At 35.4% G+C, this 23,191-nt stretch overlaps 1 protein-coding gene and 1 long non-coding RNA gene across 3 annotated transcripts; one reads left to right on the forward strand and one right to left on the reverse strand.

The window, feature by feature from the left end:
* The first annotated feature begins 207 nt into the window (after positions 1-207).
* Positions 208-1,151, forward strand: LOC110780988 (uncharacterized mitochondrial protein AtMg00810-like). Its single transcript, XM_056839684.1, has 2 exons — positions 208-240; positions 327-1,151. The coding sequence occupies exons 1-2, from the start codon at positions 208-210 to the stop codon at positions 1,149-1,151; spliced, it is 858 nt and encodes a 285-aa protein (XP_056695662.1).
* A 13,758-nt stretch (positions 1,152-14,909) lies between these two features.
* LOC110794274 (uncharacterized) lies at positions 14,910-21,962 on the reverse strand. 2 transcript variants are annotated; one of them, XR_008931121.1, is made up of 4 exons: positions 21,725-21,962; positions 19,143-19,877; positions 16,602-16,700; positions 14,910-15,214 (listed from the first exon to the last, which is right to left on the reverse strand). It is a non-coding gene; the product is annotated as an uncharacterized lncRNA (long non-coding RNA). The 2 variants fall into 2 exon arrangements; XR_008931120.1 differs by having other exon boundaries at positions 16,602-19,877.
* Positions 21,963-23,191: the final 1,229 nt, after the last annotated feature.

Below are 23,191 nucleotides of genomic sequence, written 5' to 3' on the forward strand. Positions count from 1 at the left end.
GACTCTACGGGTTCAGTCAAGAGTAAGTTGTGGATTAATATCATTAATCCACTTGAATTGAAGCGGCCTCTAGCTAGGCATACAGTTCACTTGATCTCACTGAATTATTAACTTGTGTAATTAATACTGAACCGCATTTATTAGACTTATCATTAAATGCATACTTGGACCAAGGGCATTATTTCCTTCAAGCCCGTCTTGTAGGTGATGGAAAAACTCAACATGTTGGCATTGATTGTGGTGAGACTTTCAGTCCGGTGGTAAAGCCAGCAACTATCCGCACTGTCTTAAGTCTTTCCTTATCCAAGAATTGGCCCATTCACCAGTTGGATGTTAAGAATGCATTTCTTCATGGCGAGCTCAAAGAGACTGTGCACATGCATCAACCAATAGGTTACCGAGACCCATCTCATCCTGATTATATGTTTGTTTATTGCGCAAGTCTTTATATGGGCTTAAGCAAGCACCACCAGCTTGGTATAAAAGATTTGCTGATTATGTATCTTCTATTGGTTTTTTCTAATAGCAGGTCTGACAACTCTTTATTTATCTACAAAAAGGGGCATGAAATGGCCTACATTCTTTTATATGTGGATGATATTATTCTCACTGCCTCATCTGATGCTCTTCGCCGTTCAATTATGACTCTTCTGGGTACCGAGTTTTCCATGAAGAACTTGGGCCCGTTGAACTACTTTCTTGGCATTGCTGTTACTCGACACAAGGGGGGCATGTTTCTTTCACAGAGAAAATATGCTGAGGATATCATTGAACGTGCAGGAATGTCATCTTGTAAGCCAACTTTTACTCCGGTCGACACAAAGCCAAAACTAAGTGTTTCTTCAGGTGATCCGTATGAAGATCCTACTCACTTCCGTAGCCTTGCAGGTGCTCTTCAGTATCTCACATTCACCAGGCCTGATATCTCTTATGGTGTGCAGCAAATTTGTCTTCATATGCATGCTCCTCGTGATACGCATATGCTTGCTCTTAAACGCATCATTCGGTATATTAAAGGTACTCTGGATCATGGTTTGCATCACTACCCATCATCTATAACTAATTTGGTTTCCTATACAGATGCTGATTGGGGGGGGATGTCCAGATACACGACGTTCAACGTCCGGATATTGCGTATTTTTGGGAGATAATTTGATCTCTTGGTCATCCAAACGCCAACCGACTCTTTCCCGCTCAAGTGTGGAAGCAGAATATCGGGGAGTTGCTAATGTTGTTTCTGAATGATGCTGGATTCGTAATCTACTATTGGAACTACATTGTCCCATACCTAAAGCCACTTTGGTTTATTGTGATAATGTAAGTGCCATTTATCTTTCAGGAAATTTAGTGCAACATCAACAGACCAAGCATATTGAACTTTATATCCATTTTGTCCGTGAAAAGGTGGCGAGTGGACAAGTTTGGGTCCATCACGTCCCGTCCCGATTTCAGATTGCCGATATTTTCACGAAAGGACTGCCACATGTATTATTTGAAGATTTACGGGACAGTCTAAGCGTTGGTAATTAACCACCCGTTTCGACTGTCGGGGGTGTAATAGAATATGTAAATATTTTAGCAAATAAAATATTTTGTAATTATTAATGTATACGTTATGCATGATATAGGGGATATCAATCCCTAGTTTCTAGCTAAGCATAATATCAGAGATTAATGTACATAATAAATTCCTAGTTTAGAGCCTAGAATTTAGCCTAAACTTATGTTGTAAAGATGGATATAAATCCTACAAAATGAATGAGAAATGGCAAGGAATTATTCTCTTTCAGTAACATAGTACGGATTGAAATTTTGTAATTAGATAAATTGTGGCTGGTCAAATCAAAACTATAATTAGAAAAAATATTGCTAATCTATACCTAGTCTATAAAAACTGAAGCCATAGGTTAGAATGTGACATGTAACCATATGTTATAATGTGACATATGTCTTCACATCATCAATCTTCTCTTTTAGGAAAAAAAAATTAAAGTAGAAAAAATCAAAAGACATTATTATTAATGTACATGTCCTTGTGTTTAAAGAGTGAAAACTCAAAAGACTTCCCCTCCAAAAAAAACTACAAAAACTAAAAGACATTCATATAAATAAATAATCATAACTTAATGAGCTAAATTAAATTGTTATTAATATTTCATAACTATAATATTAATAAACATTAGTTCTTACTAAAAAGAAGGCATAAGAAGTTAAACATTTGTCAGGATGACTCCTCAACCTCTAATCTTCAATGCACTCATTATAAGTAAATTGACTAAAACCATTTTCGTTACATCACTTGCACAATCAACTACATATAATCACACATTTTCAAAGGTAATGTGTGTTTTACTTTATATGCCTATTATTTTTTGTATGGCTAAATATCAATTTTCTTCAATTTATTATGATTATTTTAATAACTGTAGACACCTAATTTGTGTCTCCCGTTTGGGATGATGATGATACCATTATCCTTGTTAGGTAATTGGAGTAACTCCAGGCGGAAATCCCAATTGCTAAGAGAAAATCCAAAATCCAAGATCCAAAATCCAACCCCGAGGTCGTTCCCCTCCCGGAACTCGGTACAAAATACAACTTTTCAAATCCAATTTCAAAATCCAAGAACAATCTCAATTAGTAGACCATCCCATTGGTTTTACTAGGCCTTTTCCACTCAAAATCATATAAGGCAAGTCAAATTCGGGCGCCGACCCACAAAACCGAGCATGCCGGGCCCCGTCCCGTAAAACCGGAATTCAAAAACCCGAGAAAGGCTTGTTTTAAGACGATAAACGATGCCTTAACCTCCAAGAAAATACAAAACGCCAAACCTAGTACTATTCGTACAACAGGTACAACGCTACAAGACGAAACAAGGACGATTCCCCGTCCTTGCTTTGGCGGCATTCAAGCCACGTCAGCAGCGCACAGCCTGGCCTGGCGCCAGGCGCTGGCGTGTGTTGGCGTTTTGCACCATTCCCTCCTATAAATACCCCTCATTTCCATCGAAAAAAGGGGGGGCACAACAATACAATGTCGTAATTTCGACATTACGCCTCAAAATACAACTCAAAACTCCTCAAAAACACATACAAAATTCCTAAAATCCAAAGCAATTGGGAGCTCTTGCCTAAATCTAACTAGGTAAATCCGAATCCCATTCTAATCTACTATGTTTCTTTGATTTCCAAATGATTAGCAAGTTGGTGTTTTTAATCAATAAAAACACCACTTGCAACAATCACACATGTTTTCCAAAAATACAAACTTTTTTCAAAATACAAAATACAATTTTCAAAGATTCAAGGATGTCCAAGTTGTTTACAATCATCTCTTGGGCTAGAATCACCATCAAACATGGGGTAATCAAAGATAAACACCTTTTAACATTTAAAGGTTTAGTCTTTGAGATTCAAAACTCCATTTTCAATATACAAGTTCAAGTCAATTTTCAAAGATCTTGCCATGTTTAGGGTTATTCATAGTTATTTCCCTAAACTAGGATCATTTCAAGTTCAAATTTCAATCATTTCAAATACAAATTTCAATCATTTCAAGTTCAAACATTTCAATATTCAATCTTCCAATTTCAAGTTTAACATGCAAAATCTAGGATATTTGGGTTGAGCAACCTCTCCCAAGTTGAGATTTTTGGCTTTGAATTCGTGTCGGGCACACTTATTTTTAAGGAGCCGCTTGGCGTTCGAATCTCATGTGCCCAAGTACAAATTTCAATTATGCACCTTTCAATATTGCAATTTCAATATCGCAATTCCAATAACGCTCTTTCAATATCGCACTTTCAATACCGCAATTTCAATACCGCAATTTCAATTTCGCACTTTCAATTCCGCACCTTTACTTGCCTAGTCCATTTCTAGGCAATGTGGACCTACTCCCTAGTCCTTTTCTAGGGGGTCTTGTATTTACTAATTCCGCACTTTATTTAGTATTGTGATGTTGCTTTATGTGTGCTTTATCGCTTTCATCACCAACATGCTAAATACAACAAAATACAAAGGTTACATCACGCTTAACGAAGATATTTTTGGACAAACCGGTCTTAGGTTCCTTAAATCAATCTTTAAAGAAAAGTGACCACCGTACAATTAGAAATTCTATTTTGCTCTAAAACTCAAACCCAAACCCAAATAGTCTAACCTTAGGGTTTATTTTCGAACTAATGTTGTGCCAACGTACTTGAATATTTCTAAAGCTTGCCGAATAAGCATTTTCGTTGCCGAGCCCGGATCTCACCCATCCGTTTCAAGGATTCAAGGCCTTATCCAAAAATAGAGTCATTTGCGGTCTTCCCAAACGGGACCTAAAATAAGTTTGGTGGCGACTCCTTCGAGGTGCAAAAATTCAAACGGTTCTCCAAACGAGCCGGCCGGCCTACAAACTCCCCCTTGGAGGAAAAGGGAAAAAAAAAACTCCTACAATGACCGTTTGTTTTTCTATTTACGTAAGATTATATGTTACATTATCATCACCTTTGATCAATTGTTCTCACTAAATGTTGTTAGATTAACATAGTAATAACCTTAACGCATACATAATGTAGTTCTATTTATTTATATATTTATAACTTACATTAAGCAAAAAATTATGAATGCATAGAAATAATTTAAAGTTTCATAATATCTAAGTTATTGTATGTCGAGCAATATAACTATGTAAGTTCTTATAAAAACATTACAAAATACTCACGTGCATTGCACGGGTCAAAATGCTAGTTTAGAATAAATTGATACTCCATTACTCCGTATTGCACGTGATTTTGTGAAATGGGTTAAAACGAAAAGCATGAAATTTACTGTACGGAGAGTTGGGCACCATATAAAACGACCGAAGACTGGAAATTAGATTAGTAGTATTTTGGTTAAAGCTAATTAAAAGCATGGTTACGAGAAAACGTGAAGGCAATATACATCACGTACACTACATCAGCACAGACGACTGCATGGGATCGTCATAGCTTAAGCCATTTTTAATTACTTGCATTCTCCTCCAATGCTCACGGGTAAATTATTGGTTTATACTCGATCATTTGAATAATAAAAAGTCGTAATGTTTATTTCCTTTTGCCACCACGTACCTTCATCGATCAACCTCACATATATTCTTCACGTTTCATCTTCATTCAAACTTTTGGTTTTAATGATACGTTTATATCCTCACTAATTACGGGCGTATATACCAATTGCTTGTTGGTTCAGTGGTGATTGAGCCTGAACTTGATAGGGAGAACCTGTGTTCGATCCCCCGCAACAACAATTGGGAGGGGACTGCAACCTATCCACCCAAAACTCGCCCCGAATCCGGATTAGCCCTAAGGGTGAATCGGGTGCTAACACCAAAAAAAATAATTACGGGCGTATTAGGAGATCACATGGAGTATCATAACTATGACAAATGAAATTGGATAACTGGAATAGCTAGGTGATGATAAAGGTCGTAAGTTGCGATAATTAAAATGTGTTATTTTTTAATGGTACCACAAAAGTGCCACATAAGCCATAACTCATCGTCAATTTTTTTTTTACTATCAACACCATATTTTTACTATGAAAACATTTAAATAAGATAATATATAGAAAAAGATGGAAACAATATTTTATTATAGTTATAGCTAGTAAACAAATACGAAGTATTTTCTTAGATTAAAAATACTAATAGTGACGCTCAGTCTTGCTCCCTAGAACAAGACCTCGTTGGTGGAGGGAGTACGTATATTTAGGGGTGTCAAATCGGGTCATCGGATCGGTTTCGGATCGGTTATAAACGCTTCGGGTTCTGTCGAAATCGGATAATGTCGGGTGAATGTTTCTATCCGGGTCAATTTGGATCGGTTCGGATAACTTCGGGTTCGGGTGAAGTCGGGTAATTAATTGTTTCGGGTTCGAGTCGGTTTCGGTTCGGGTAATTTCGGTTCGGCTAAATATCGGGTTCGGTTTGAACCGGTTCGGGTTAAAAACGGTTTTGTATTGGTTTATTTTGGTTCGGGTCTAGTTTGGTTCGGGTGCATATCGGATACGGTTGCATTTTGACCGGTTTACTGCGGGTACGGGTCATGTTCGGATCGGATAAGTCTCAGGTTCTGGTGAATGTCGGATTCACTTAATATTTTAACCGGTTTACTGCTGGAATGTGTCATGTCTGGATCGGATAAAATCTCGGTTTCGGGTCAAGTTTGGATCGTGAGTGTCGGGTTAAGGTCAAGTTCAGATCGGTCGTACCTCGGATCCGGGTCAATTACATATTGAGTTTGCGGTTTGAGCTAGGATCGGGTTGGTAGTATTCTTATGTTTTATGGATCGAGTAACTATTGAGTTCACTATCAAATCATATCGCTTTATTATTCTAATATCTCATGCCAAATAATGAATTTTTAGAATTCTACTTCCTCCGTCCAAAATTAACCTTTACACTTATCAAGATTCGTTGACACTAAATTTTACGGAGTAGAAGATAAGTTATTGTTCATATAAATATTAATTTATTGTAAAAGTAGACGTGAAATGAGATAGTGGGATTCTCCGTATTATTTATTGAAATATAAATGTGGTAGAAGATAGTGTCATAGTGGAGTGTTAATACTTGTTTCCATAAAATTCACCCGAAGGATTGACATTACTTATTGCTTAAGAAAAAAAATAAATGTGATAGAAGATAGTGGAGTGTTAAGTAAAATAAATGTGATAGAAGATATCTAAATTAAGTAAAAATGAACTTATAAAGTTAAATTTAGACAATTAAATATCCCAAAATTGAATATTGTAATTGTCTGAAGGTTACATTTTCGCTCTAACGTAATAATGATTAACAAATGTTTTGAAGTATAATATTTGTAGAACCAAACTTCATCAACTAAGTTCTTGGTTGATTAAATAATACTGAAATGGGAAGACCAAAGATATAAAAAACTAGTATTGTACTCCGTAATTTTTAATTAATTTCATGCTGTTTTATAATGTTTAAGACCTTTAATTATATGGGAATAATGACAATAAATTAGCTATGATACGACAAAAATGTGTATATCGAGTTGGAGTTTAGGTAATTAATAGTTCACTTGTTTAGGTGAGTCATATTAATAATGAGTAGACTAAATTTTAGTTGGATCAAATCGGATAGAATAAAATCGAGTATGGGTAGTTACTTTTTGGCTATCGGGTTAAATCGAGTCGGGTTATTTTCGGATGCCGGGTAGATTCAAGTCGGATAGGTGATAATTCGGTTGAAAGTCGGTTTCGGGTTCATTCGGATCGGGTCAAGAACAATGCGGGTTAAATCGGATATCGGGTTTTATCGGGTGGGTCGATTGCAGTTGTTATCCGGTAAAATCGGATTTCGGATTGCTATCGGGTCGGATGCGGGTTCGGTTTGGTTAAAGCTAATCGGGTACTAATCGGGTTACGGGTCTCCTCGGGTTGTTAGCGGATCGGGTTCGGGTCTTTGATTCACGGGTCAAATCGGATTTCGGATCAATGTCGGATCGGTTCGGATCGGATTCAAGAGCCTCTACTTCTCGGATATATTCGGTTCGGATGTCGGTCGGTTTCGGTCGGTTTCTCGGATCGGGTCAATTTTTGACAGCCCTACGTATATTATTGTACATGGATAAATGTGCATAGACAACATAATATAGCTCCCTTTGTTCGACATTAGTTTGGCTGATCACTATGGAGTATTAGTACATACTACGTACATAATTTTGATTAATTAAGAAAAACTTAATTGCATATTATCCAAAATGACCAAATGTTTAAGTTTTTGCATGGCATCCTATTTAGTGTGGTCAACCACATAACAAAGACACATAACAATATTTGAAATGTATTCCTGGCTAGCTAGCTGGTCAAACTATATGAATTGAGGATGGAGTGAATGAGTGATACACAATAGCTTAATTATCACGGGAATGTTGTAGCTTAATATTTCCAATGAGAGTTTCTTACTTAAGCATATTCTTCCACCTCTTCTACGTACAACTTTGAATTAATTTCAATTCAACCAATTTGATATTTATGCATAACTCGTGAGTTTCTAAAGAAAATTCAGCCTCATTTTCTCCAGTAAACATTGCATATATATACGCACTTGCACGTACGCATTATCCATCCTTCAGTAACTTCAATACTTTCATTCATACGTTTCGATCAACCACAAAAGTTAAACACAAAAAAAGAAAAGAAAAACAAAGCAATGTCGATTTCTTTAGAAGCATTGGCAATGGCCGGAGAAGATTATGTTAACTATGGAATAGACATGGAAGAGTGGGAGCGAGCTGACTTAGAGGAAACGCCGGCTCACCTTCTGGCCGATGACGAAGTCGGCCACAGTGAACAACAGTTTAATTTGAGTATCAATTATAACGAAGAGCGTATCCATTACTATGAAGGTTGTAAATCATCTCGAAACAGCTTATTAAGGTTGAGAGAGTTGATAATCATGATTTCAGCTATGATTAGGCTAACTATGCTCATAAAAGTGGAAAACATTGTCTGAGATATATACATCTATTTTGCATCATATCTTTATAATGTTTTCCACATACTTTGCAAGAATTGCTACTCAAGATCGCCTCATCGATCGAGTTTACGTATATACGTAGTACGTACAAGCATGGGTAGCTACGCCCACTTTGAGTTAGTTTTAGTCATTATCAAAATTTATTTAATAATGTACATTTATTTGTTAATTTTATTTTAGTAATTTTGTTGATTCAATGTAAATTAAAACAGTGTCTCTTCATTCTTATCTTATACGGAGTACTTCCTTCTTCCTTCGTTTCTAAAAAAATCAAACACTTTTAGTTTTGTTACTATTCATACACCTATTAACTTTGACCATATATTTTTACTAATTTATTAAAATAAATTTTATTAAGTAAAAAGACATAGAATTGATTTCATTATTTGCTTTCGTGATATTAAATATTTAGAATTTTTAGAAACGGATAATTAGAGATAATTATGATCAAAATTGTATCTTGGCAAACATGCTAATCAAAGTGTTGCAATTTTTTTCGAAATAAAAGAATTATTATACTAGTATTTCTTGACCTCATGCATAGAAACTTATATCTACTATTAATTTTTTTCCATATACTTTCTACTCAACTAATTGAGATTTTGGATGTAAATTGTTTTCTGGCAATAATGGGCATCAAGCATATTATTTGAAAAAAAAGAAGAATAGAAGATTATGTTAACTACGGAATAGATATGGAAGAGTTGGAGAGCGTTGATTTAGGTTCCATTTGGTAGGGTGTAAAACGTTTTCATGGAAAATGATTTTTCCATTTTCAATCATTTTACGTTGTTTGTTTGAGCAAGAGATGGAAAACAATTTCCCATAACTCCATCAGAGATGGGAAAATCATTTCCATTTGAAAGGGAGGGAACCCACCTTTTCTCCTTTCCTCCTTAGCTTCCTCTCCTTTCTTCCCCTCAATCTTCACCATCTTCTCCCATTTTCTTTTAGGCTCCGGTTTGGTAGGGTGTAAAACGCTTTCATGGAAAACGATTTTTCCCTTTTCAATCACTTTACGTTGTTTGGTTGGGTAAGGGATGGAAAACCATTTTCCATGACTCCCTCAAAGGTGGGAAACCTTTTTCCATTTGAAAGTGAGGGAAACCAATTTTCCTTCTTTCCTCCTTACCTCCCTCTCCTTTCTTCCCCTCAATCTTCACCATCTTCTCTCATTTTCTTTTAAGCTACCAAACAAAGGAAAACTAGTTTGGAATTGTGTTTTCCCTTGAAAAATGTTTTCCATGAAAAATTATTTTACAATGAAAACGTTTTACACTAAAAAGGAGCCTTAATGAACCAAACAAAGGAAAACTACTTTGGAATTGTACTTTCCCTTGAAAAATATTTTCCATGGAAAACCATTTTACAATGAAAGTGTTTTACACCAAACCAAACAGAGCCTTAAAGGAAACGCCGACCTACCTCTTGGTCGATGATCAAGGCGACGACAATGACCACAATGTAATTGGAGTACCAACAACAATATTAGATATAGTATCAATTATGAAGAACTATCACAAGGTTGTGACTCATCTCGAGACAGCTTATTAAGGTTAAGAGGGTTGATATGTAAGGTTATCAACAATATAATTCATGTGAAAAAACCATAAAGCAAGAAATCCAGATTAATTGTCACATAGTCAATTAGCATAATTTAGTGTACATACTAATGAAGGAAATAATGCCCTTGGTCCAAGTATGCATTTAATGTTAAGTCTAATAAATGCGGTTCAGTATTAATTAACAAGTTAATAATTCAGTAAGATCAAGTGAGCTGAATGCCTAGCTAGAGGCCGCTTCAGTTCAAGTGGAATTAATGATATTAATCCACAGCTTACTCTTGACTTAACTCGTAGGGTCACACAAATAGTACGTAAACAGATCAAGTATTTAATGACATTAAATACTCCATCTATGGATATTCGGAATCGACGGATCTTGGTTTCAGTGGGAGCTAAGATCGTCAAAGGCAAGTAAATGAATACTCCGGAAACGATGATATTGCCGGAAACAGAAATATGGATCGTATCGGAAATATAAATATTATCCAAGTCGTAGATGTTGCCGGAAACGAAAACATGGTACGTATCGGAAAATATTATCGGAAATAGAAATATTGCCGGAATCGGAAATATTGTCAGAATCGGAAATATTATCGGAATCGGAAAATAATTCCGGAAACGGAAATATTAAATATTTGTTCGAAACGGAAATTAATTTCGGAATCGGAAATGTTAAATATTGTTCGTATCGGAAATGAAATCCGGAATCGGGAATTTAATCGGAAGCGTAACGTACGAATTATCATCGGACGAGACTTGCTAGACGAAGGCCAAGCACGAAGCCAGGCCGTCGCCCAGCAAGCCATACGCATCAAAACACACGCCAAAGCCTCGCCAGGCCCAGCGCAAGGCCAGGCCCAGCAAGGCGTGGCGCGCGCGCGGATCAGATGGGCTGCAAACATGGGCCAGGCGACGTGCAGTTCGCGTAGGCCGCGAGGCATGCGCGCGGGCTGTGCGGTGCGGTGCTCGTGCTCATGTGCGTGCTATACGAATCCTAAAGCTATCGGAATTCGTGCTATGATTAAATCCTAATCGTAAAAGATAAAATTAATTATTTAGAGTTCTAAAAGGATTCTAGTTAATTAATTAGTATTCTAACAGCATTCGAAATCCTTTTCCATGGTTCTATAAATATATGCCTAGGGTCATAAATTTAGACACGAGTTTTTCAACAAGTATTCATACAATAAAAGCTGTGATTTTGAGCAGAAAAATCAGTCACATTACTTGCCCATATTAGCCGAAAATAATAGTACCTTAAGGGCGATTCTAGTTGGTCAATCTTAAGGCGGATCCGGACGTGCTGTGGACTATCTATGGAGGGACGACACTTGGAGTCCTAAAGACTTGTTCTTGTTCGGTTCGGGCGCAGCTAGGGAGGGCACGCTACAAAGTGTATGCATCCTAGACTAATTATATGATTATGTGCAATTAATATGTATCCTGGCATTAAGGTTTTTCCGCATGATTTATGTTGTTCATATGTATCATAACCTATCAGTGGTATCACAAGCCTCTTATTATTTACATAATCTAAATTGCATGACATGGTTAAATTTTACAAATTTGCAAAGAAATAAAAGTGGTGATTAATTTTCGTAATTGCTAATTAATTGCAAATTGCATTTATTTAATTATATGTACGCAGTTTTTCGGCAGTTTCTTCGTTACTCATCCAAATCGAGTGATTTTTGTGTCAATTCCGCATGTAAAAGGCTTTCTAAAATTTTGACAAAAATAATGTTATTCGGCCGAACCCAGAATTCCCAAATTCGAAGCCTAACTATGACTTTTCGGAGGTTTTAGTTTTTCGAACGCAAAAGTTTGTAAATTTAAGATGTTAAATTGAATATTTGCGATTCTTGTTGATAAATCTTGAATTTTTGATTGACCTACTGTATATGTTTAACAATTTTGAATGCATAGACTTGTTAATTATACAACCTAATTTGTAATTATGATTAATTTGTTGAAATTCGAATAATTTAGAATTGATTTGATTTTCATAATTAATTAATGATTTAATTACGTATCCATGATTAAAAACCACCATAAAAATTGTTAATTTATGATAAATTTTAAATATTTTATGACCTAGATTTGAATCCCAGTTAATCGGAAATTAATTGATTAATAAATTATCGATTTTTCGCCCTAAAATTATGAAATTAATATGATTTATTAGTTTGTCATTAATTTTGAATTAAAAATTTTAAATTTTATGAAATACGCTCATAAATGTTGCACGCACAAAGCAATGGAAGCTACGTGTTACCCTTAAGAGGTGTTGTATATTGCGGGCACGCGACGACGAGCAAGGGAGCTCGTTGCCCGTGCGGTACGAATGCAGCGAGCAACAAGCTAGGCGGCACGCAAGGCTCGAAGCCTAGGCGTGCATGCTAGGCGATGGGCGAGGGCAATGGGTAACACATGCGACGAGCAAGATGCGAGTGGGCAGCGATGTGCTATGCCACGACGCACCAGGCTCGCCAAGGGGAAGGAAGCCACGACACATCACGAAGTTGCGCGCAGTGTAGCCCGCAAGGTTGCGTGTGTGCGTGGCAGAGGGGCGTGTGTGCGGTGTGGCTGTGCAAGCCGTGTGCAACGATCAATGGCACGGGGCATGGGGCTTCGTAGCTCGATGGGGCTTGGGCGCAAGCCCAAGTGCCTCGTCTTGCAAACAATTGATACGTTACATTTTAATTTTAAATTTTCAGTTCGGAAATAATTTTAATTAATTTTAAAATTAATAATTTAAATTGTTTTCTCGGATTTTAATTTTAAATATTATAATTATTATAAATTTTAATTTATACTAATTATTTTACTAAAATTAAAAAACTTGAATTAATTTAAATTCATTTAATTCAACTGAAAATAAATTAAATAAATGGATTCGATTATAATTTTATATGAGCTTTAAATTTTAATTAAACTTGTATGTTTCCGGTTAGACTAGAAATACATTTTTATGTTTAAAATTAGCAAAGCATATAAAGTTATTGGTTTAAGTGGGAGCATTTTTTAGTCATAAACTCTTGATTAGGTCTACAATCCTTTAAGGTTAAAAGAACTTGATTAGAATTAATAAGGACTGAATAATTGGTAGATTATTGGTGCCCTTGATTAATTGCTGCAAATATTTATGTGATGCATAACAATGTGTTTTACTAACCAGCTATGTGGGCCATTCATGATAATGAATGGGTGAATGGTATATATGGTATATGTACTGTTTTGCAGGTTATTGAAAGTGACTAGTATGGCCCAAATAGGATAGTAAATATGGTCTGCGTACCATTAATTTGAATGTAATATTGGTCTAAAGTACCAAATTTTATTGCTTTTAAATATGGTCTGCGTACCATCAAATAGTTATAACTAGTTTAATTATAGCTGATCCTATTTGAAGAAAATGGTGCCTCCCACGGTGAAATTCAAGACGGAGTTTCCAATCCATTTTCAAGACGGACTTTGAAGTTGAAGCTTCAAGATGAAGTCGGGCCATATTAGATCACATTTATCTTATGCATGCTTTAAGTTATTTATTGCTTTTAAATATGTCTTAAATATGCATGAGATTGTGGCTTGATTATGTTGAATGATTAAGGATTTTAGTTCACTTAAAATCTAACCAACATAGTAAGAGCCTTAAGTTCCAAACTTAAAAATTGAGTTAAAAGGTGTCATGCCAAAATAACACTTACTTGGTTAACCTTTACATCAATCTTAGTAATAGTTTTCCGCCATAGCGAGATGTTACTTATTGATTCTAAAGGGGTAAGGTACAAAAACAATTGTGAGTACATGTTATCTTTGGTGAAACTCAACGATATAAGTAAGGAGTCCTTTTATGTCGTGGCAAATTCGATAGGTTTACCTAATAAGTTCTTAGACGTACCTATCAACCAAGAGTAGTTTATAGACTATTAGCAAAAGGCTTTTGCTTACCTAAAATATTTTAGAATTGAGTTAATTTACATAATGTGCTTAATTCTTCAATGATTTAAGGATCTTGGAATCATTTTATTCACACCTGCCGGAACAAGAAATTTGAATAAAATGCCATGACTTGTTTAAATTGCATGATTGCTTTAATTTTCAAGTTATTACTCATGATAAATGTTTAGACTTTGCATTCTTCAATGTATGTTTTAATTATTGTTTATAATTAAATATCTTGCACTGCAGTAAACCCTTTTAGCAAGGTAACAGTAAATTTCCTCGATTGGTAGTGAATCCAAGAACGATTCACGGAAATGAGAGAAAATGAGCAATATAAAATGTACGTTTCTTTTAGCGACTTTTATGGTTGTTTTCGACTATCAAAGTCGAATGGCGAACCGATTGGTGCTTGTGAATTCAAAATACAATGTAGTTTTGAGATCATAAAGCATTGAGTTTAAACGCTCAGCTTTACCAATGGTTAACAACCTAACATCTTTGTCCATTTAATTCTCGAATGAGTCTAGTCCCTAGACATTCGAATAGATCCACTAGAGGAAAAAACATCATAAGTTTCCCTTAAAATGGGCTTATAAGTTGCCCTTCATAAGTGCCACCAATGGGGGGGGGTCACTTTTGTAAAATTATTAAATGCAACAAGGGCAACTTATGTGAAGCTTATAAGTTGCCCTTGTTGCAAACATGGGCAACTTATAAGCTTCACATAAGTTGCTCTTGCTGCAAACAAGGGCAACTTATAAGCTTCACATAAGTTGCTCTTGTTGCAAACAAGGGCAACTTTTGAGTTTTTTTTTTTTAAAAAAAATTGCAATATAATTCCTAATATTCTGCAATATATAATTTCTGATTTTGCAATATAAAATTCTGCATTATAATTTATAGAATACTGTTTCGTCAAACATCAGCTTGACATTCCTCAAAAATGATATAAATTTCAAATTTCCAATAATATTACCGAATTAATTCAAATGTAATTAATTAAATCGATAAATAACAAAATAATGTAAGAGTCACGAATAACTACAAGCCTGCTCTATTTATTACACTGAGGGTAGTTCACAATCGTTGAAGTAAATAGCCCACTTGTTTCGAACTTCATACAACTCCTCTTTGGTAAAGGGCCCCTCCCTTGGAGTTTTGAAAACCTTTAAAAGAACAACGTACATGCAAACCAATAAATTAAATTAAGTTTCATATGCGAAAACAAAAATTATATTGGTCGCAAAAACAACTTTTTGAGTGTACTAACATTCATTTCAAGTTCTTTATGCACATCTAAGGTTCATTTGGCTCGATATAGATCGTATTTGGCCAAAAATGTCATTTTCGATCCCAAATATCAACAAAGGAACCTAAGGACACTTTCTAAATCTTTTTCATGATTCATATGCTTAGTTATATGTTTATAAGACTTATTTCAAGTTCGTTATTCATGCCTATGGATCATTTGGGTCAATATATAACATTTATGGCCAAAAATGACATTTTTGAACCCAACTACCAACAAACGAACCTCTTTCCACATTCTAGCCCTTTTTCATGATTTATATGATTAGTCAGATGATTATAAGACTCATTTCAAGTTCGTTATGCATGCCTAGTGGTCATTTGGGTCGATATAGGTCATTTATGGCCAAAAATGGCATTTTCGATCCCAACTACGAACAAACGAACTTATATCCACATTCTAAACCTTTTTCATGATTTAGATGATTAGTTATATGATTATAAGACTCATTTCAAGTTCGTTATGCACGCCTAAGGTTCATTTGGGTCGATTATAGGTCATTTATGGCCAAAAATGGCATTTTCGATCCCTACTACCAACAAACGAACTTATATTCAAATTCTAAACCTTTTTCATGATTTATAATTAGTTATATGTTTATAAGACTCATTTCAAGTTCGTTATGCAAGCCCATGTGTCATTGGGGTCGATATAGGTCATTTATGGCGAAAAATGGCATTTTCGATCTCAACTACCAACAAACAAACGTATTTCCATATTCTAAACGTTTTTCATAATTCATATGATTAGTTAGAGGTTAATAAGATTCATTTCAAGTTCTTTATGCACATCTAAGGCTCATTTGGCTCGACATAGGTCATATTTGGCCAAAAATGGCATTTTCGATCCCAAATATCAACAAATGAACCTAAGGACACTTTCTAAATCGTTTTTATGTCCCATAAGCTTAGTTAGAGGTTACTAAGATTAATTTCAAGTTCTTTATGCACACATAAGGCTAATTTGGGACGATATAGGTCATATTTGGTCCAAAATGACATTTTCGATCCTAAATATCAACAAATGAACCTAAGGACACTTCCTAAACTTTTTTTTTATGTTTCATATGCTTAGTTAGAGGCTACTAAGATTCATTTCAAGTTCTTTATGCACACATAAGGCTCAATTGGAACGATATAGGCCATATTTGGCCCAATATGGCATTTTCGACGGTTCATGCCAATTATAGGCGAATAGTTTTTTTAAACTAATTTCTAGCCTAATACATATACTATTTTATGTACCTTTTCCAGATCTTCAATTTCCTTGCAACTTTTGAATATGTCGTGCATGAATTTCATCACGTAATAGCCACACTCGACCCTATGCTCTGGTTGGGCGCACTAGATTAAAGAGAACATAAATTAGATAAGGAAATGTATTTGTTTTGGCCTTAAATATGAAACAGCTTTTATAGTCAAAATATGTCTTATAGCGATTAAATGAGCCTTAAATATGAATAACTTGACCAAAGAAGATGAGAATGAGTATTGACAACCTAACACTAAGTATATTAAATATCTAAAGGGTTAAGAATTCCTATTTTGATTCATTTGGTTCGTTTTGTTAAAGTTGGGAGCAAAAATGGCATTTTAGGCTACATATGACCTATAACGACCCAAACGAGCTTTAGATGTGCATAAATAGCTTGGAATGAGTCTTATAAACCTTAAACTAATCATATTAAACATGTAAATGGTTTAGAATGTTTACTTAGGTTCGTTTTGTAAAAGTTGGGAGCGAAAATAACATTTTAGGCTACATATGACCTATAACGACCAAAACGAACCTTACATGTGCATAAATTGACAAAAGTAGATGAGAATGAGGATTGGAAACCTAATACTAAGTATATTAAACACGTAAAGGGTTTAGAATAACTATTTTGGTTCATTAGTTGAGAGTTGGGAGCGAAAATGGCTATTTAGTCAAAATATGACATATAACGATCAAACTAGCTTTAAATGTGCATAAATTGACCAAAGTAGATGAGAATGAGGATTGGCAACGTAATACTAAGTATATTAAACATGTAAAGAATTTAGAATAACTATTTTGGTTCATTAGTTGAGAGATGGAAGCGAAAATAGCTATTTAGTCAAAATATGACATATAACGATCAAATGAGCTTTAAATGTGCATAAATTGACCAAATTAGATGAGAATGAGGATTGACAACGTAATACTAAGAATATTATACATGTAAAGAGTTAATAATAACTATTTTGGTTCATTAGATGAGTTGGGAGCGAAAATAGATATTTTAGTCAAAATATGACATAAAACGATCAAACAAGCCTTAAATGTGCATAACTTGATCAAAGTAGATGATATGAGTATTGGAAATATAATAATAAGTATGTTAAACATGCAAAGGTTTTATAGTACCTATTTTGGTTAATTAGTTGAGAGTTGGGAGCGAAAACGACCATTTAAGTCAAAATATGACATAAAACGATCAAACGAGCCTTAAATGTGCATAATTTGATTAAAGTAGATGAGATGAGTATGGGAAACCTAATAATAAGTATGTTAAACATACAAAGGTTTTATAGTACCTATTTTGGTTCATTAGTCGAGAGTTAGGAGCGAAAACGACCATTTAAGTCAAAATATGACATATAACGATCAAACGAGCCTTATATGTGCATAAATTGACCAAAGTAGATGATAATGAGGATTGAAAACCTAATACTAAGTATATTAAACGTGTAAAGCATTTATTATACCTAGTTTGGTTCATTAGTTTATAGTTGGGAGCTAAAACAACCATTTAAGTGAAAATACGACATACAACAATCAAACGAGCCTTAAATGTGCATAAATTGTCCAAAGTAGATGATAATGAGGATTGAAAACCTAATATTAGTATAGTACACATGTAAAGCATTTATTATACCTAGTTTGGTTCATTATTTTATAGTTGGGAGCTAAATCTTGCTTGCCCTTATTTTAGTTTATCTAGTCTAGGCTTAGTTTCAGTATATTCTCCCATTTTATTCTATTTTTCTTCTATAGCTCTAGGATTTGGGGCCTGCTAACTGCCACAGCATGAAGCAACAGCAGCACAACAACAACTGCATGCTGCAACAACAGCACAATAACTGCAACAAAATGCAGCAACAACAACAACAACAACAACTGCTAACTATTGTGGTTGTGTTGTGGCTCTGCCATGGCTTTGCTGCTGTTGTTGGCTCTGCTGTGGCAGTGTTCTTTTTCTGCTTGCTGATCAGTGGTAGATCAGTAACAAGAACACGGCAACGAAGAACCAAGGCCACTGCAACGAACAGCCTACAGCAGCTCAACAACATTGCAGCCTTACAGCAGCAACTACATATATGAGCCTTGACAACAACAACAGCTACAATACGGTTTCAAACATTTAAGTTATGCAACTCAATAATGTATAGAAATGAAAACAAATAAAACATTATTCTGATCAGTTGGAATGCATACCAAATATAAATAGCAAGCTCTTAAGAAGGTAAAAAAAACATCAAAAGGCAACTTAGGACAAGTTGACCAAGCAGACTTGAAATATAACCTATTCCAAAGCAGACCTGAACTGGCAACCCACCCATATCCCTATGACCTGAACTACAGAAAAAGCCAACACCAGACCAGACTGACTGACAGCGATAACTTGGCCAAAGTCGACTTGGGTTGACCAGAACCAAGCCCTAGAACCAGATTACAAACAACCCCAACTACAAAAACAAGCAAGAATAACCAATGATTGAGTTGAGGTAGCATTGTAACAAGCATAACAATAAACAGCCCACCTATAAAATCCACCCCCTACGTAGGATTCGATGTTTTGATCAGATCAGTTGCTGATCTACTACTACTGATTTGATCAGCAGCAGATCAATAGCAGCAGATCAGTAGCTGATCAGATCAGAGACTGCTCAGATCAGTTGTTGATCTGCTGCTGATCTGATCAGCTTTTGATCTGATCAGCTACTGATCTGCTGCGACTGATCTGCTACTGATCAGATCAGAAGCTGATCAGATCTGCTGCTGATTTACACTGCGATAGAAGTGTAAAATGTGCCACAAGCAATGTAAGGACAAGCTGGTGGTCACATTCGGCAATAGGGTCAGCATAATCCATGTTTTGGTGGCTTATTAAACCTCATCAAATCCTGCATGTAGGGTCTAGAAATCCATGCCCAATTGCTATGCACAAGTAAAAAATTATCCACAGGAAACACTAAGTTGGCGATATTTTGGATACCTGTTTAGATGACGTACATTAGTGGAGACAAGCAAGATGAGACAACCCTCTGCACAACTTCAGAGGGAGTATTGAGCACATCAAGCAACTTCTCAACAACCGAATGGACTTTAAGGTCGTCTTGTTAGATAGAAAATTTTAGATCCAATCTCACAATAATAAAAATAATAACTGGAGGAGAAACAAAAATTCACAGCACCTTTCCCAAATATTTCGCCAAAGCTCCAGTAAAAGTAACTACACCTTCACGGACAAGATCGTACATTTCCTCATCAGAAGCCTAAATAACGAACAAAAATACGACGCATATCAAATTAAGATGTTTCAAATAGTCGTAAAATATGAGAAACTGAAGGTATAATCCTAAAAGAAGAGTATAGATAATAATCAGTAATCATTTAACCTTTTTATTGAGATAGTTCTCAAAAATTGGAAATAACAAGGAAACGTTATCTCTCCTATGTTTCTATATGATCAATATGCCAGCATTGATCATTCTCCCACGAACATCTCCATTGGGATCAACTTAAACAATCAACAACCACAATTTTCTTATTCATTAAAATAAATGATGGAAAAAAAACAGCAAAACCAGTTTCACAAAGTAAAGGCTTTAATCTGACATATTGTGCCGAAACAAGGACACAGGACATTACGTTCTCACACGGGGTTTTAACAGAATGATCGTTTATTAAGGTAAACCAGTTTCTTCCATTGAAATAATTCCTTGATTTTAAACCTATACTAATTGTATCAAGTTAAACTACTATGTTAATTATTGTATTGCTTTATTTAAAACTATTATTTTAGTAGAATAAAGACATTTATCAAGTATCTAGAAGAAGTAAGCATGTTAACTATACGAAAAAATCCTAAATAATCCACATTAACACAAATAGGAGTTTGAATATACCCCAGCCCCCACTGTAAGCTAGAACCACTATATTCAATTTTCCACTTAGACACCATTGGTTTCCACCCATTTTTTCACTTGATATAGAACTGCATGGATAGCTGCATCAGACATCTCAAGTCAAAGGGGTTGTTGCAACTTGAATTATAGAATAAAATCAAACTAAATGAGCTGCCCAACCATTCAAGAAAACCAAAAACGAGATCATTATTAGAATAGCACACACTGCCCAGCTAGCACGGTGCCTATGTTGTTCACATCTTCCCTTTTATTTTATCAACTAGCCTTATATTTTATATTCCACCCAAGTTAAGGAAAACAAGTTATTTATTAAATGAAACTATCAAAGAATCCAGAGTGAAAAGACAAACTTAATTAACTTGTTAAACAAAGGCAATATTCTTGAACAACACAGCTTATACCAACCATTTAGACACAAAAATAAAGCCAGTTGCAGTTGACAGGCCATATTAGACACCTCCTATTCAGCCTTCTGAAATCAGAATTACTTAGTGTAATTTATCCCTGTTTGTGCCTTTTTGGAACAGTACATTCCTCTCCTTAATTTCTATTCTTGCTACACTAGCAACCCTTACTTCTGTAGGGTTTCCCTAGACCACCAGTATTCTCCTAAAGAAGTAACAATCAACCCTGCAGCCCAAACCTGAACCTGACGTTATAATCCATGTTTGAACCTGATCCTGCAGCCTATATCTGACCCATCAGCCCTGCAACCCCTGCCTTCAAACCCATCAACCCCTAACCTTCCAGTATTCTGTTCAGTTAGTTAAGCACTCAGAGTGAGCAAGTTTAGTTTGTTTAGTTTGTCAATACTGGTTTCATCTGTTCCAGTGAGGGCCTGCTGCTGCTGATACCACTTGTTGACAGGTTTTCATCTGTAGTTTAGTTTGTTGACAGGTTTTCAATTCTTGTGTTTCTGTAGTTTATATGTACAACATAGTGTTTCATCTCGGTGTTACGAAGTTTGATTTATTACGCAGCATTCCCAGTATCCCAGAATCAATCAATTTAGCAGAAACCAACAAAAAGTCGAAAAAAAAAACAAAAATTATAGAACTGCTGAATTTTCTAAAGCCCCAATTAACACCAGACATAAATCAAACACACCCACATCAAATTAACAAAATAAAGTCATTGCAAATTGACCCAAAAACAACAAATTGAGCAAAGCCCAGGAAATTGAAGAGGATAACCTCGTCGCCGGTGAAGATGACGCAGAGGAGGACGCAGCTAGACTCGGGCTACTGCTGCGACGAACGGCCGACGAAGATTGACTGCGAAGAACGGCCGACGAAGAGTGACTGATAAGCCGGTGTTGATGCTGGCCGGTGGTGAAGCTGGCCGGTGATGAATTCTGGAGGAGAAGTATGGAGGAGTGTACTGCGAGAGAGAAAATAATGAAGGGGAGCAAAATGTTAGGGCAAAAGCTGCGCTTAACGTTTAGGAGGGAAAATATTTCAGAATTTTTTTTATTGTCTTTTATTTTTTATTTCTTAAAGGTTGCCCTTGTTTGACAAGGACAACTTTTGATGAGCCACTTATAAGGATTTTTCTACTAGTGATCGATGCTTAGAGAACTTAGAAGCTTCTGGTAAGATCATCTAGTTGAAACAGAATATTCAACATAAACAAAATGGTAAGAACTTTGTTGGAGTGACATTGGACATGTCTAACAAAGTATAAAATTCAACACTAAAGAATTAAATTCTTAAGACTATAAGAAAGGGTACAAGAAATAGGAAAACAAGGAACAAATGAAAGGAATTTACGATTCCGTTTCTACCTATAAGTTTATGTTTAAAGAGAAGTGACCTAGCAATCAAACTTCCTTGGTATCATAGACCGCTTGAGGTTCTTACTTCGATAATAACTCAAACAATGGAAGCTAGGATACACCAATGACCTACAAGTGGGAAATGAAGCATGACAATGCTACATTAGTTGTAGGGTCATCTAGTTTGTTTTAAGTCCTGTCAAAGGCTGGAAATTAATGTCTATTTTGTTCCATAATCAGCATAACTAAATTTCTGCTTCAAACACAGAAAGACTCACATTCAGAAGAACGAAAACAATGCTTGTTTGTTTGTTTGTTTGTTTATTTGAATGAAATGGTCATTTACGATTTGAGTCAATATGCTTGATTAAAAACAAACAACTATTTAACAATAAAAACTTTACTAGGTTCAAATCAACCCCTTGATTTGAGTTCCACTAATCTTTGGCGTTGTTGCTTAGACCATATCAACAAGTTAACATTCATAAGCTCTATTTCGATGGACTTTTGAAAGTTGGTAGATTTCTAGATCAATTCAAGACAAGATAGTCTTACTTGTTGAAAGTAACAAAAGATATGAACTATTGTTAGAACGCCTAGACAATAGAGTTCAAAGCTAAAGAAAGATTTTATGATCACTTTATTATTTCACCTGGATTTGAGTGATATAAATTTGAATCTATTTGGCTAGTTCAAAGATTCGATCAGAAGTATAAAATCCACTTGGCAAGAAATCATAAAGATCTAGGTTAGATCATGACGATGATTACTTTAAGACCAAATATGATCATCAATGATTGTGCGTTATAATTTCACGATCGAGCTCCATAAGATATGAAATATCTACGTTGGAATGATTGAAGTCAATTAATACTTGATTCGATCA

This window comes from Spinacia oleracea, chromosome 3 (genome assembly GCF_020520425.1).
Source record: "Spinacia oleracea cultivar Varoflay chromosome 3, BTI_SOV_V1, whole genome shotgun sequence".
Lineage (NCBI taxonomy): Eukaryota > Viridiplantae > Streptophyta > Magnoliopsida > Caryophyllales > Amaranthaceae > Spinacia > Spinacia oleracea.